Consider the following 12,431-nt stretch of genomic DNA (forward strand, 5'->3'; position numbering starts at 1 on the left):
AGGAGCACCAGTCATTTTTATGATATGCTTTATGATCTGCAGTAGTTAAGGAGAAAGAGCTTACAAAATAATACTTTTACATCTTGCCACTTAGTTATCCATACTTTATATAATCCCTTAATAAATATAATGGTTTTAAGCATGCCTTTCTTCCAGAAAGCACACCTCCCAACCCCAACTGAAGATGCAAAAAGAAGTAATTCAGAAGAGTTTAAAGTGACTTTATTTTCAGACATGTCTTCAGTGGCAGTAATGAAAGTGGAGTAATAAAAGCATCCATCTCAGTGATTTAGAGACATTGGCATCAAGGGGTAGACTTATTCAGTTGTGTAATGCTAGATACCCCCGTCATGCAAAAAATAATATCCACTATGGGTAGCCATGTCCTGTATACCCCAGAATTCACATATTTGGGGAGGTCTGTTATATTACGCATGACTCTTTTTTCTTTTTAGGCTGGTATGTAGGAGTGGGTAATCCAGCTATGTTTCTTTTTAAATTAATAACCCACATTCTGGCTAGGTCTGTCTGGGAAAACCTTCTATTCAAACGCAAACATGTTCCATATTTCTTTTTTATTTATGTGATGTCCATAATGAAGTCACATGAACACCCTATTTCATGCAGTACTTTGTACTGGGCTTTAGGTATTTCTATTAAGAAAAGAAGGGCCTGATTTTCATGCTCATTTTCTTCATTGAATACCAGGACCCCTTCCAGTTCATCCACACGACACCATCATCTGTGCCATGTTTTGCCATATCCCATGTGTAATGACCTCCCCAGTAATATCTTCCATTGGGGTTTGCTGCGTGGCATCTATTATACCACCATCCGCCACCATCTTCCTTTGAGCACTGTTTGTTTGGATCTGCTTGTAACCTGATGTTAAAAGAAAATGTAGATTGATTAATTATAAACCATAATTACAAACTGAAACATATACTACACTCAAAATACTGTTTTTAAAATAATGCATTCTAATGCTTTTAGAGAATGCATTTAGTTTCCCTTCTCCTCACATTATATATTTAACCTATATGCTGTATGTAGATAATCACAGACTTTGCACTGAAGAGTGTAATGTTCTAAAATGTTTCCATTATATAAAGCATAACTGGTATAAACCCTAAGTGTCCCTCTTTAGGAAGGACAGTCCTTTGCCCCTCTTTGCTTCTCTGGTGTTCCTCTTCTGTTGGAGCAGAGAATGTTTGGTGGACATCGTGTTCTGCATATCTTGAAAGAGCTCTGCTCATGGTCCTAACTTCCATGGGACAAAAGGGACATTTATCCCAGATGCTACAAGGTGAAGGGCATAGTTATGCCTCTGGCCTTTTCTCTAGCCATGTTTTTAACCACACTCCTTAAAACAACAGTGTCCCTCTTTAGTTATTTGAAATATCGGCATTGGTTATATGGTAGTTACATATGGTAAGAATAATACGTACCAGCCATCATTGTCTCTGTCAAAGGTACTGAAGAACATGCCGTTGTGTATGGTCATGGTTCTGTTCTCTGCTTTAAGTTGTGATGCCCCATCCATTAGAGCATTACCAGCTGTTCCCTTGTATCCACTGACAGACAACTGATATTTATTTGCTTCATTTTGCACTGTAAATCCACTGTACTGTGCTGCGACTTTGTTGCCTTCCCAGTCTTCCATTTCAATCAAGGCTTCAGTAGGCCCCAAATTTGTAAGCTGACTAATCTTGTCATTACCAAGCCAAAGTTCACCTTAAAAAGCACATTAAACATGAAGTGTAAAATAATACAATAAATCAATTTTTGAACAGTAAAAAATAAATGTGCTGCATGAGTATAAGAAAAATAGACATCAGTTTTTGTTTAATCCCATGCTAAACAGCTCTAGGTTCATTACATGGATGGATGCCAACTTGTTTCTGTTAAGACCTAACTTTCCTTTACTCACAAGAAACAAACTGCATAATAAATATCTTTTTAAATACCAAGGTCATTTACTAGCAACTGGGGGCCAATCAAATAAAGGATTCCCATCGCTAATTATAATGAGAGAATATTTGCAAACAATACCATGTGGATAAATATGATTAAATCATTAAATAATAATTAAACAGAAAATAAAAGTGCATAAAGCTATATGACACATTATACAAGTCTTCCCTCATTACCATAGTGCCAAAATATTAAATGGAATCCAAGCTGTACCTGGCATGTCGCAGATCCCTTTTCCACCATCTTGGGCAATATTACCAAATCCAGATTTGTAGGCATCCCATGTCCTTCCGAATCCGACACTACCATCTTGTCTGTTCTGAATAAGTGTCCATCCTGTAAAACATTTACCATGTTAATTGGATGTGTTGTTGATTGTATGCTTTATCCATCTCCATATCACATGTTTTGTTGCTTTAGTTGGCAACAGGTTTTAAAATGTCCTCACTGCCTATAATGCCAGATTATAAATTAACTGTACTTACATCTAAATACATGTGTAAAACCTATATAACCCTTAAATATCTCAAAAGCTTTAATTCTTACAACAGTACGGGGTTACTGTATTATAGAGGAAGAATACCTTCTCCTTTATAACACACCTAGTACATCATAAAAAGTGACCGTTATGATTCCTGCAGAATTAGAGTGGATCACATGTTAACAATCATTGCTCTGTATGTTATGAATTATACACACATGTACGTGTCCTCCAATGGGTATAATTTTCACTGCCATTTCCTTACCTCCATCTTGGGTGGTCATGTCACAGTACACTTTGAAGGGTCTGGACAATCCATCAGGCTGAATAAGATACATCTCTGATGAATCACCTCCTTTCCTGTAAATTTCTTCACATTCTGCAGAAACAAACATGGAAACAAAATGGTATAACGCTGGTATAAACTGAAAAAAGCCAACTACTATCAGCTAAGGAACTCTGCATAATTAGTGCTGCAATCACAGTCACTGTGAATCACAATGTCTATCCAAAAGCAATGCACACTATTTTAAAATAGTTATTTTACTTTCAAGGTAACATATTTAATTTTGCTCCTAGAAGGATAGTAGGGGTTGTACTATTAGCTGCAACATACTGCAAAGTGAGTCTGAAAAAAAAGGCCAGCTGCCTTTATATTACACTTTTAATGTGTGTCTTAACGAAAACGTGGGTAGTGCGTTAATATATATGTATCCACATTACACCTGTTAGAGATAGCCGCCCTTACATTTACTTGTCATGGAACTAAATAAAGCAAGGTACAATATCCCAAGGATATAGTCCACCTCTTTTTCCATATGAAGGAACAAGACCTTCTTCTCATTCTGCAAGAGCAAGGCCTTCTCCTTCTGTACTAGTTTAACTTACATTTGTTTTGTTGTCAGTTACCCTATGTTGTCAATTTTGATCTTAATGATAATTTTGTAGTCTATGGGACCTTGGTCAAACGTTAAGTCAAAGATGGGGAGAATGTCAAACAATTATTTTTAGAAAGTCTTAACATATGATTCTGTGTACCTGCTGCATTTCTAAAATGTTTATATTTATAATTTATAAAAGACTAAACACATAATTTGTTTTATAAATAAATGTCTCATTCATATGTATATATATATATATATTAATGTATTTAACAGAATACCTTTTCCAGAGACCACAGGAATATTGCAAGATGTGACACAAGGAGAGCGACAGTTTTCAACCTGGGAGGATATCGTAGTTTCCAGTTTCTGGATCTTGGATCTCAGGTTCTCTAACACTTGGCGGAGGATTCGGATATTGGAGGGTATGTTGTTGGCTAAGTTTTCCTTGATAAATATATAATGTTCTTCCAGTTCATCATTATAGGTTTTCACTATTTCCTGATTATCTGAAATAATATCAAAGATTTTTAATAAATTATTTTTCTGCAGTGCACAAAATATTTTTATTTAATAAAATGTGTTAGGTTGGTATAAGTCCCTTTTCCCTCTTTGGTTTATGTTCCCAATTAAATTTTAATTGGGTGAAGCATATCTCGTTTTCATCAAAGATATTCACTCTGTCTGTGCCATATCATGGAAGGTGAGCTTGTGTGCTTTGGCTAAAAAAAACATAACTAAGGCCTCATTTTTACTTAATTTGTATAACTGCAGGTTTGGGTTTGAGCACTGGTCATTTTTTTCTTTGTTTGTTAAATATGGCTGCAAGTCAATTCAACGAGCCATATAAACATTACGTGGCAATACAAGTTTCATTGTTTAATGAAAATTACCTCCTCAAAGTTACATAATTGAATTGCTTCCCACTAATGTAACAACCGTCATCAATTTAACAATAATGGCCTTTTAACCTATGTAAGTTATCAATATAGAATCTAGAAAATCATAAATACTGCCTTAGCATTTTACTTAACATTAGTATTCCCATATACAATCAGACATGGACATCGGGTTGAACTGTGATGCAAAATAACATGTACCTGTGTTTATGCGTTGCCTCTCTTTCACACTATTTCCCAGTACAGATGCATATTTATAAATACTGTTTGTAGACTGTGCCAAAGTGTTGACTCTGCTGCTCACATCTTTAATACCATCCTTTACAGATCTCTCTTGTTTCAGTAGAGATGTGCGCAGTTCACATCCGGTTGGACATAATACTCCCTATGGGGGAAAAAAGGAAATCCACTTTGTAAATGAAATGCTATTTACTCAGTCCAACACAGAGGGAATAACATTAGAACACATCTACTTTGATGCTTTTAATACATTGGGTGGAAAATTTTGGTGTACAACTAGGACAGATGATATTTGCCTTTTAGACTTGATAGGACTTGGAATGGAAGGACTGTCCTCAGTAAACAAGAGATTCAAATAACCTCTGAAATGATAAACCAATGTACTTACAAGCTGATCAAATGCATGTTTGCAGCCACCCTCATCAGGATATTCAGTAGTTTGTTTCTTTTGACTTCTTGTTGGAGCTTTTGTTGGGCGAGAGCTGTAGCCACTTCCACCGACGGGTGGTGGAGCTGGTCTGCGCGTAGGAATTGGTTCCCGACCTCTACTAACAGGCCTATGTCCACGGGCGTCTACACCATCTGCATTCTGAGAATGGAAAAAAAAATATTCAATGAATTGATATATCTAAACAAACCATACAATACAAATATGTGTGCATGTTATTGCACTAAAGCCTTATTTAAAATTCAGTGTTTCAAATTGCAACTAATTATTCAGTTTAATAATTGCGATTATTTTCTATTTACAGAAAATTTGACATAAAAAATAATAATAAAAAATAATTAATAATAAGATGAAACATCTAATTCACTGCACTCAAAAAGCAAGAATCACATGCTATATACTTTCACTGTTTTCTAAGTAATAAAAAAAATATTATAATATTTATATAGTCATATTTACCTGGGAAGGCGCAACATCTTCCTGAAAAACAAAACCAAAAAAATGATTAGATCTTTGCACTTCACCATGGCATATAAATTATTAGACTTTCCTATAAATAAAATAAATTAAAAAAATACAATGTCTATGTAACAAATTTTTGATAGTTTGCATTATTACCCCATCTTCTTCATCATAATCACTACACCACACAGTAGCGGTGCAGAGGAACAGCAATATAAAGACCTTCATTTTTCTAGCCATTCTTTCTACTGGTCAGATAAAGAGTAGTATGTGCTTCTTATATACTCATGGAAGACCAGTTACCTCCCCCTTACTTTTCTCCAATAGGGTAACCATTTCAGGGACTCGTCACTGTCACGTTAATAGGTAATCTATTTTAGTGGATGGGGTGGAAAGAAAAAAAAAACAAGAGTTTATGGGAAAGATCAATGAGCTGTCCATCATCTCACCGGATCTGATGTGTCGTTACGAAATCTTTTCCTGTTCCAATGGGAATTTTCAAAACACATTCTAAATTGTAGCAATAATGACGTGATTTACATGACATGATAGTATAACTTCAATACTTATTTTGCAATTATTTTTGCAGCGGCATCTGTGAAGCTAGAATCATAGTAAATAGTAAGCAAATGCACAACTAAAGAGGCAAAGTAATCACACTATGGTTCCTTATATCAATGCTTTAAATGCAAAAATATGCTATTCAATTTATTGTGATACATTATCTCTAATGTTTCAGTGGGGTATTAAATTTCATTGTTGCTTTCTGTCCATACATCCCCAATGAGGCGAAATGCCACATAAATTAGCACATATATCTGCATATGAACATATGCGTACATATGTATTTGCATAATGATGATATACTTATACATGGTAGGTGGTAGAAGTAGTGGATTTAACAATTCGGTACTACCTGACATAAGTGCAGCAATCAATCATTTTTGCTCTGATGAATATGAACAGTGACAGAGCTACATAAGCTGTGCCTGGACCCCAGGTGTCTGAAGTCTATAGCTGCCTGGATGTATAGCAAAGGCGAAAAAAACAGATTCAAGATCGCTTTTTGATTGTTGACAGAGCTATTACTGACCTATGATGCTAGGATATTATATTTTGTAAAAAAAACATTTATCTTATGAGAAACAAATATAGACTATTAGGGAGACCACATGTAAACATACCAACACAAGAGCCGAAAACAGGAAAGAAGAGCCCATCTAACTCACGAGTCATTTTATAATTTGAAAAAAAGAAACTGAGTATTCACATAAGTTTCGAATTCAATTGATCATTGAGATAAATAACACTGTACATAATAATAAATAAGTCTTACTTTTATCACAAATCCAACAGATCATCCAAGGATTTAATCATTGGAAATCAGTTCATTTCTCACAAACAACATAAACGAATACACTCAAGCCCACATGGTTTGTTTTTCCTGTAGAACCTTAGAATAAATGCTCAAGGACACAATGTAGATCCCTGCAGCTCCTGGTGTTTAGGTGGGGCCCAAAGTACTGAATCCAAAGAACTGAATCCAATGTGCTGAATTCACACACACATACTGATTTGTTCTGATAAATAGCCATTTAGATCCAAAACAAGAATATTATTATTATTAGTATTATTATCTTTTACCTATATAGAGTCAACAATTTACACAGCTCTTCTTACAATAAATATATTCAAAGGGTACAAAAATAGAATTGACAAACCAATAGTTTTTTCAGTAAAGAAAGCACTGCTCATGAGTTTACAATCTAGAGGACAATATGGAAAGAGGGCCCCTTAATGCAGCTTGCACATGTGCCCCCCGTATTATTTGTTATATCACTGAAAGAACATTGCCAGTGGAGGGGATATGCTGAAAATACAATGGTTACATTATGAATGAATCACTCCTGATTTACCAGAAGAGGACATTAGTTCAATGCTCAAAGGTCCATCTTTGACACAGCTCTCTGCAAAGCATACGTCACATCTTTTCCACTTTTTTTTATTGGTGCCAGTACATACTATCTGATGAGCAATGTTTACTAGAACAAGCATCTCAGAGCAAACTTGTATTTAAATAATCATTATCCAGAGAGTTTTCACTTTAAACGTACAGCATGGAGTGCTACAAGATATTGTCAATTTCCATCCATTCAAAACGTAATACCTTTGTAAAGCACAAACATACTCCGCTCAGGTGTACGATGGTAAATTGATGCTGGAACCAGGTCATTCTTCCTGGCACTTGTATTGAGCAATTTCAAACCCCTGATGTACCCGTATGTCCACCCAGGAATCAAATTCTTGATTTGTACTCATCTTCTAGTATTTTTCAGTGTACAATAGGCATTTCTGAAAGATATATTATATAGACCTTGCTCTCCCTCTCTTTCCCTGATGTGGCACTCTATGTGGATATAAATGACTCTAAAGCTCCTTTAACTGTACATAAAGCAATGCATTTTACAGGGAAGCAACAATTGTAATGTTGTCCTTCAGTGCACATTTTTTCATTAGTGCCCCTGGTTAATGGGACCGCTCTTTGTTACACAACTGCCTGTGTCTCAATCATTGATAGAGCCTCACTCAGTTTGGGAAGCAAGTTATAAGATAAATTATATAAGTTATCCTGTCCTGTCTGCCATCATGAAACAATGTAGTGTAAACAGCACTGGACTGTCGGTCAAGAGGAAGCCCTGGGACTTTAAGGCCAGCGTCTGCCTGGTGACGTAGGTGTGGCTGATGGATAGATACACACTACGTTTTTATGCACATGTTGTGTACATATCCAGAGCTACACACCGGACCACCTAATCTGCCACTGGTGTGGCAGCCCGTGTGATTTTGGGGAGCTGATGGCCAAAGGGTTCCACCAGGCGTTTGCCCGGTATGCCTGGCGGTGAGTCCTGGCCTCGGTGTAAGAACCACAAGTGAATAGAATTATGGTAAAGAAAACAGTTTCCTTTATGAGCAATTTGCTTTACCATACTTAGGTGTTCCAGAGCCCAGGCCAAATGTACATCTCTAGGACTCTTACTTTGAAAGTCAATATGACATACTAAATAATACTGAGATTTCACGATTTTTAGTGTTTCAACCATTTCACAAAATATATATATTTTTTTGTATTGTTTTCCATGTGAGACGGAGCCCTGGTAGCCCTGGCCTGAAATACCCGTAACATGATCTTGTTATTACACACTCCTTATTATAATGGACATTTGTAAACTGCACTCATGATGACCGGAGTCATTTCAAGAGCATGGTTTCTTGGTCAAAACAATTAAGCAAATTATAATCCTCAAAAGGTTTCTGCACCATTAATGTTTGAGGAAATATCCTTGTAAGTAGTTGATTTTTCTGTTTTCATATTCAACATTTAATGCAGTAGGTGCAATATTTGCTCTTTCTAATCATAGGACAATGCACTTTAAACAGACCACAGTCATCTGAAGGACAGACGTGGGTACAAAGTTAATATTGTCGCTATGAGCAATCATTCTGTGACAGGAGTCCTTAACCCTTTGATAACCTGTTTGTTCCAAAAATGCATTTGTAACTGCTGATCAAGAGCATTCACATAAGCATTACCTCTTAAATCAGAAAGAAAAAGACCCAGATTAAATACAGTGACAAATGGATTAAATGGGCCAGTTGCGCACAAAGTTTAGATGCTGTCCAGTATATACCCACAAAAGTGCCTGTATGCGACTGTAAGAAGGGACATATCATTATTCTGATAGATGTAATCCCGCAGGATATCTAGCCAACCAGTATGTAAAGTGTTCAGTTTAATGTCCCTGATAACCCCAGTAATAAAGAATGCATATTAAAGTACTTTATAAATAGTTTCATGTTCAATCTTTAAAAACAGAAAAAAGACAGAAGCTGCTCTCCCAGTCAGTGCCACTGACTGGAGAAGAAGATGGCAAGGACAGGGCATCATGTGGGTATGGCTCCGGGGAAATGGGATGATGTACAGATGTACAGAACATGTGGACGAGCAGTGGTGATGGTTAATGAGGGGTCCAAGACAAGGAAGCACACAGTCCCAAGATGAAATTGTGTTGCCCTAGTAAAGAACAGAACATATAGTACAAAGCATGGGTCTGTGACAAACATTTGTATTCATAAATATCAGTTTAATTGGTGGAATTTGAGTTAATGTAAATTTCAAAAGACAACCAGTGCATCAATCTGATACCGTGGACCCATCAGCCCATGTATTAAAGAATCCCCTTATTAAGAACAATACATACATAGTTGTGGTTACATATGAAAACCAATGAAATAGACCAATCAGTGTGACCTTTCCATCGGTTACCATAATGGTAAAAGCACTTTTTAAAATTCCAACCAAATGCTGTTCTTAAATGCTGTCTCTATAACAGCAGCCATATGTAAAATACGTAAGGAATCACAGTGAATTATGTTTTTGTGTAGGTTTCTTATTCTTAGACATGCCATTACTGACATAACCATATTTTATTTTTGCTTGCTAAATATTGCTTCATGATCCCATCTTTCATCGCTTTATTAATTTGGATAAGAGTTTTTAAAAATATGGCCAAATATTCAATACGCTTAGCATGTCTGTCATCAACTAAAAATTATTTGATAATACTGAATAATAATGACATGCTTCATCCAACAGACAAGCGAGACTCCCAACATGTTTTGTGGATAACTAGTGCCATCTTCTGTTGATATCTGGAATGTCCTTTCAGACTTGATCAATTCTGTTCTATAATTAATAAACACACATCATGTATTTGGACAAAATGATTAGGGAGTTAACGGGTGAGATTGCAGTTTATTTCACTGACTTCACTCTGTTTTATGAAGGACCAACTTCAGTGAGCTTCTCCTGCAAAAAGAGCTTGGATGGCCATATACACCGATCAGCCATAACATTATTTCCACCTGCCGAATATTATGTAGGTTCCCTTTTGCCGCCAAAACAACCCTGACCTGTCGAGGGCTGGACTCTACTAGACCTCTGAAGGTGTGCTGTGGTATCTGGCAACAAGTTGTTAGCAGCAGATCCTTTTAGTCCTGTAAGTTGTGAGACAGGGACTCCATGGAGGCATTCTGGTGCCATGTGTAATGCCAGTAGACAGGCATCAGCATCCCCGCACGCAACAAACTGCAATGCACTGTGTGTTTTGTATTTCAGAAAAGAAGAAATACCGTATTGGCTCGATTATAAGACGACCTCCCAAAATTTGAATATTAATTTAGAAAAAAAAAGAAAAAGCCTGAATATAAGACTACCCAATAGGAAAAAAGTTTTACTAGTAAATATTCATTCACATGTAAACTATTTTTTCATATTTAATAAAAACTATGAATTAGAAAAATGCACTTCTTGTTTTTATTTCCTTTTATTTGTCAACCTGTCTCCCAGTTATGCACATCTACTCCACGGTTTGCTACTCTGCCCCCCAGATATGCCTTATACTCCTCTATTTGCCACTCTGCCCCTAGATATGCCTTATACCCCTATATGCTACTCTGCACCCCCGATATGGCTTATACCCCCTATTTGCCACTCTGCCCCCTGATATACCTTATACCCCCCATATGCCCCCCGATTTACTGATGCATCCTTAGACTTGTCCCCCGTGCTCCAGACTCCCTGTTGTCTAGTGGGGGCAGCCGTTTTTTTTTTTATATTTATAATTTATTTATAACTAAAGTTCACTATTGATCGATAATAGTTTTTAATTATATCAGTCGGTAGGTTGACATGATCTGAAGATTGCGTACAATAAGTCCGTCTATAGCCCATATCCACACCATCTTACCCATGGTCCCTCTGCTCTTCATCAGAAATGTATGCGTGCATGGGCCGCACTTATTTTTACTTGAAAGACAATACGGCCTTTTAACTGAGTGATGCATTTAATAAATCGTTAATTTGGCAATAACGCAAAAGCAGTCGACAATCATTTTTGGATCAACTCAAAGTAATGTAAAGTGTGTGTGTATCACAGAGCCCAATAAAACTCCGGACACTCACTCATACATTCAGCACTAACACACACACCCACTCACACCAACACAATTAGACACTCAGCACTATCACACATCCAGAGACTCACACTAACATACATCCATACACACTAACACACAACCAGACACAAACTAACATACCCAAGTACACATGTTCACTCACTAAAATGCCCCTCACAAAAACATATCCAGGCACACACATACTAACATACCCATACACACACTTTCTCTAACATATCCAGACACACAATTTCACTAACATACTCAGACACAAACATCCCCAAAGACATATGTTCACACACTAAAATACACACACAATAACATACCCATACACACACTTTCTCTAACATATCCAGACACACAATTTCACTAACATACTCAGACACAAACATCCCCAAAGACATATGTTCACACACTAAAATACACACACAATAACATACCCCAAAACACATGTTCACACTGTAACATACCCACACATACTAAAATACCAGGCACACAAATTAACACATCCAGACACTGACACACCCAGACACAGAGATATGAAATAACATAACACTCCAGGTCAGAAGATAAAACACGTTTATTGGAAAATAAATAGAAGAAGAAACCAGGTTTTTGTCGACGTTAACCTGGATTACTATATACCGCACTACATTTGGGATATCTCCTTTAAAGGTCTTCAGCGCTCATCCCCACCCTATATTTCATTTAGAATACACTGCTATCTACCAAGATGTCCTGATAGATGTTTCTCTGCCACTGCTCTAATCTCGACCAAAGGATTTCTCCCTCTCTGCTCAATTTCTTTCGAACTCCCTACCACAAGATTCAACTCTCTATAACTTCAAAAGCAAACTAAAGGCGCGCCTTTGTAGCCCTACAGTAATTTACACACTGTTGTCAATTGCACTTACCTCCTCCTCCCACCTACTCATTACTACTACGTATAATAATTACTACAATAATATGTTATTGTAACGTGAAAAATGCCACAATGTATGGCTGTCTGTCTATCTAATCTAATCTAATCA

At 36.7% G+C, this 12,431-nt stretch overlaps 1 protein-coding gene across 1 annotated transcript; it reads right to left on the reverse strand.

Moving 5' to 3' along the window:
- Positions 1-200: 200 nt before the first annotated feature.
- FGB (fibrinogen beta chain) lies at positions 201-5,633 on the reverse strand. The gene is made up of 9 exons (XM_053460331.1): positions 5,542-5,633; positions 5,383-5,403; positions 4,864-5,064; positions 4,437-4,620; positions 3,618-3,845; positions 2,721-2,834; positions 2,188-2,310; positions 1,449-1,734; positions 201-882 (listed from the first exon to the last, which is right to left on the reverse strand). The coding sequence occupies exons 1-9, from the start codon at positions 5,623-5,625 to the stop codon at positions 657-659; spliced, it is 1,467 nt and encodes a 488-aa protein (XP_053316306.1). The 5' UTR covers positions 5,626-5,633; the 3' UTR covers positions 201-656.
- Positions 5,634-12,431: the final 6,798 nt, after the last annotated feature.

This window comes from Spea bombifrons, chromosome 1, assembly GCF_027358695.1.
Source record: "Spea bombifrons isolate aSpeBom1 chromosome 1, aSpeBom1.2.pri, whole genome shotgun sequence".
NCBI lineage: Eukaryota > Metazoa > Chordata > Amphibia > Anura > Pelobatidae > Spea > Spea bombifrons.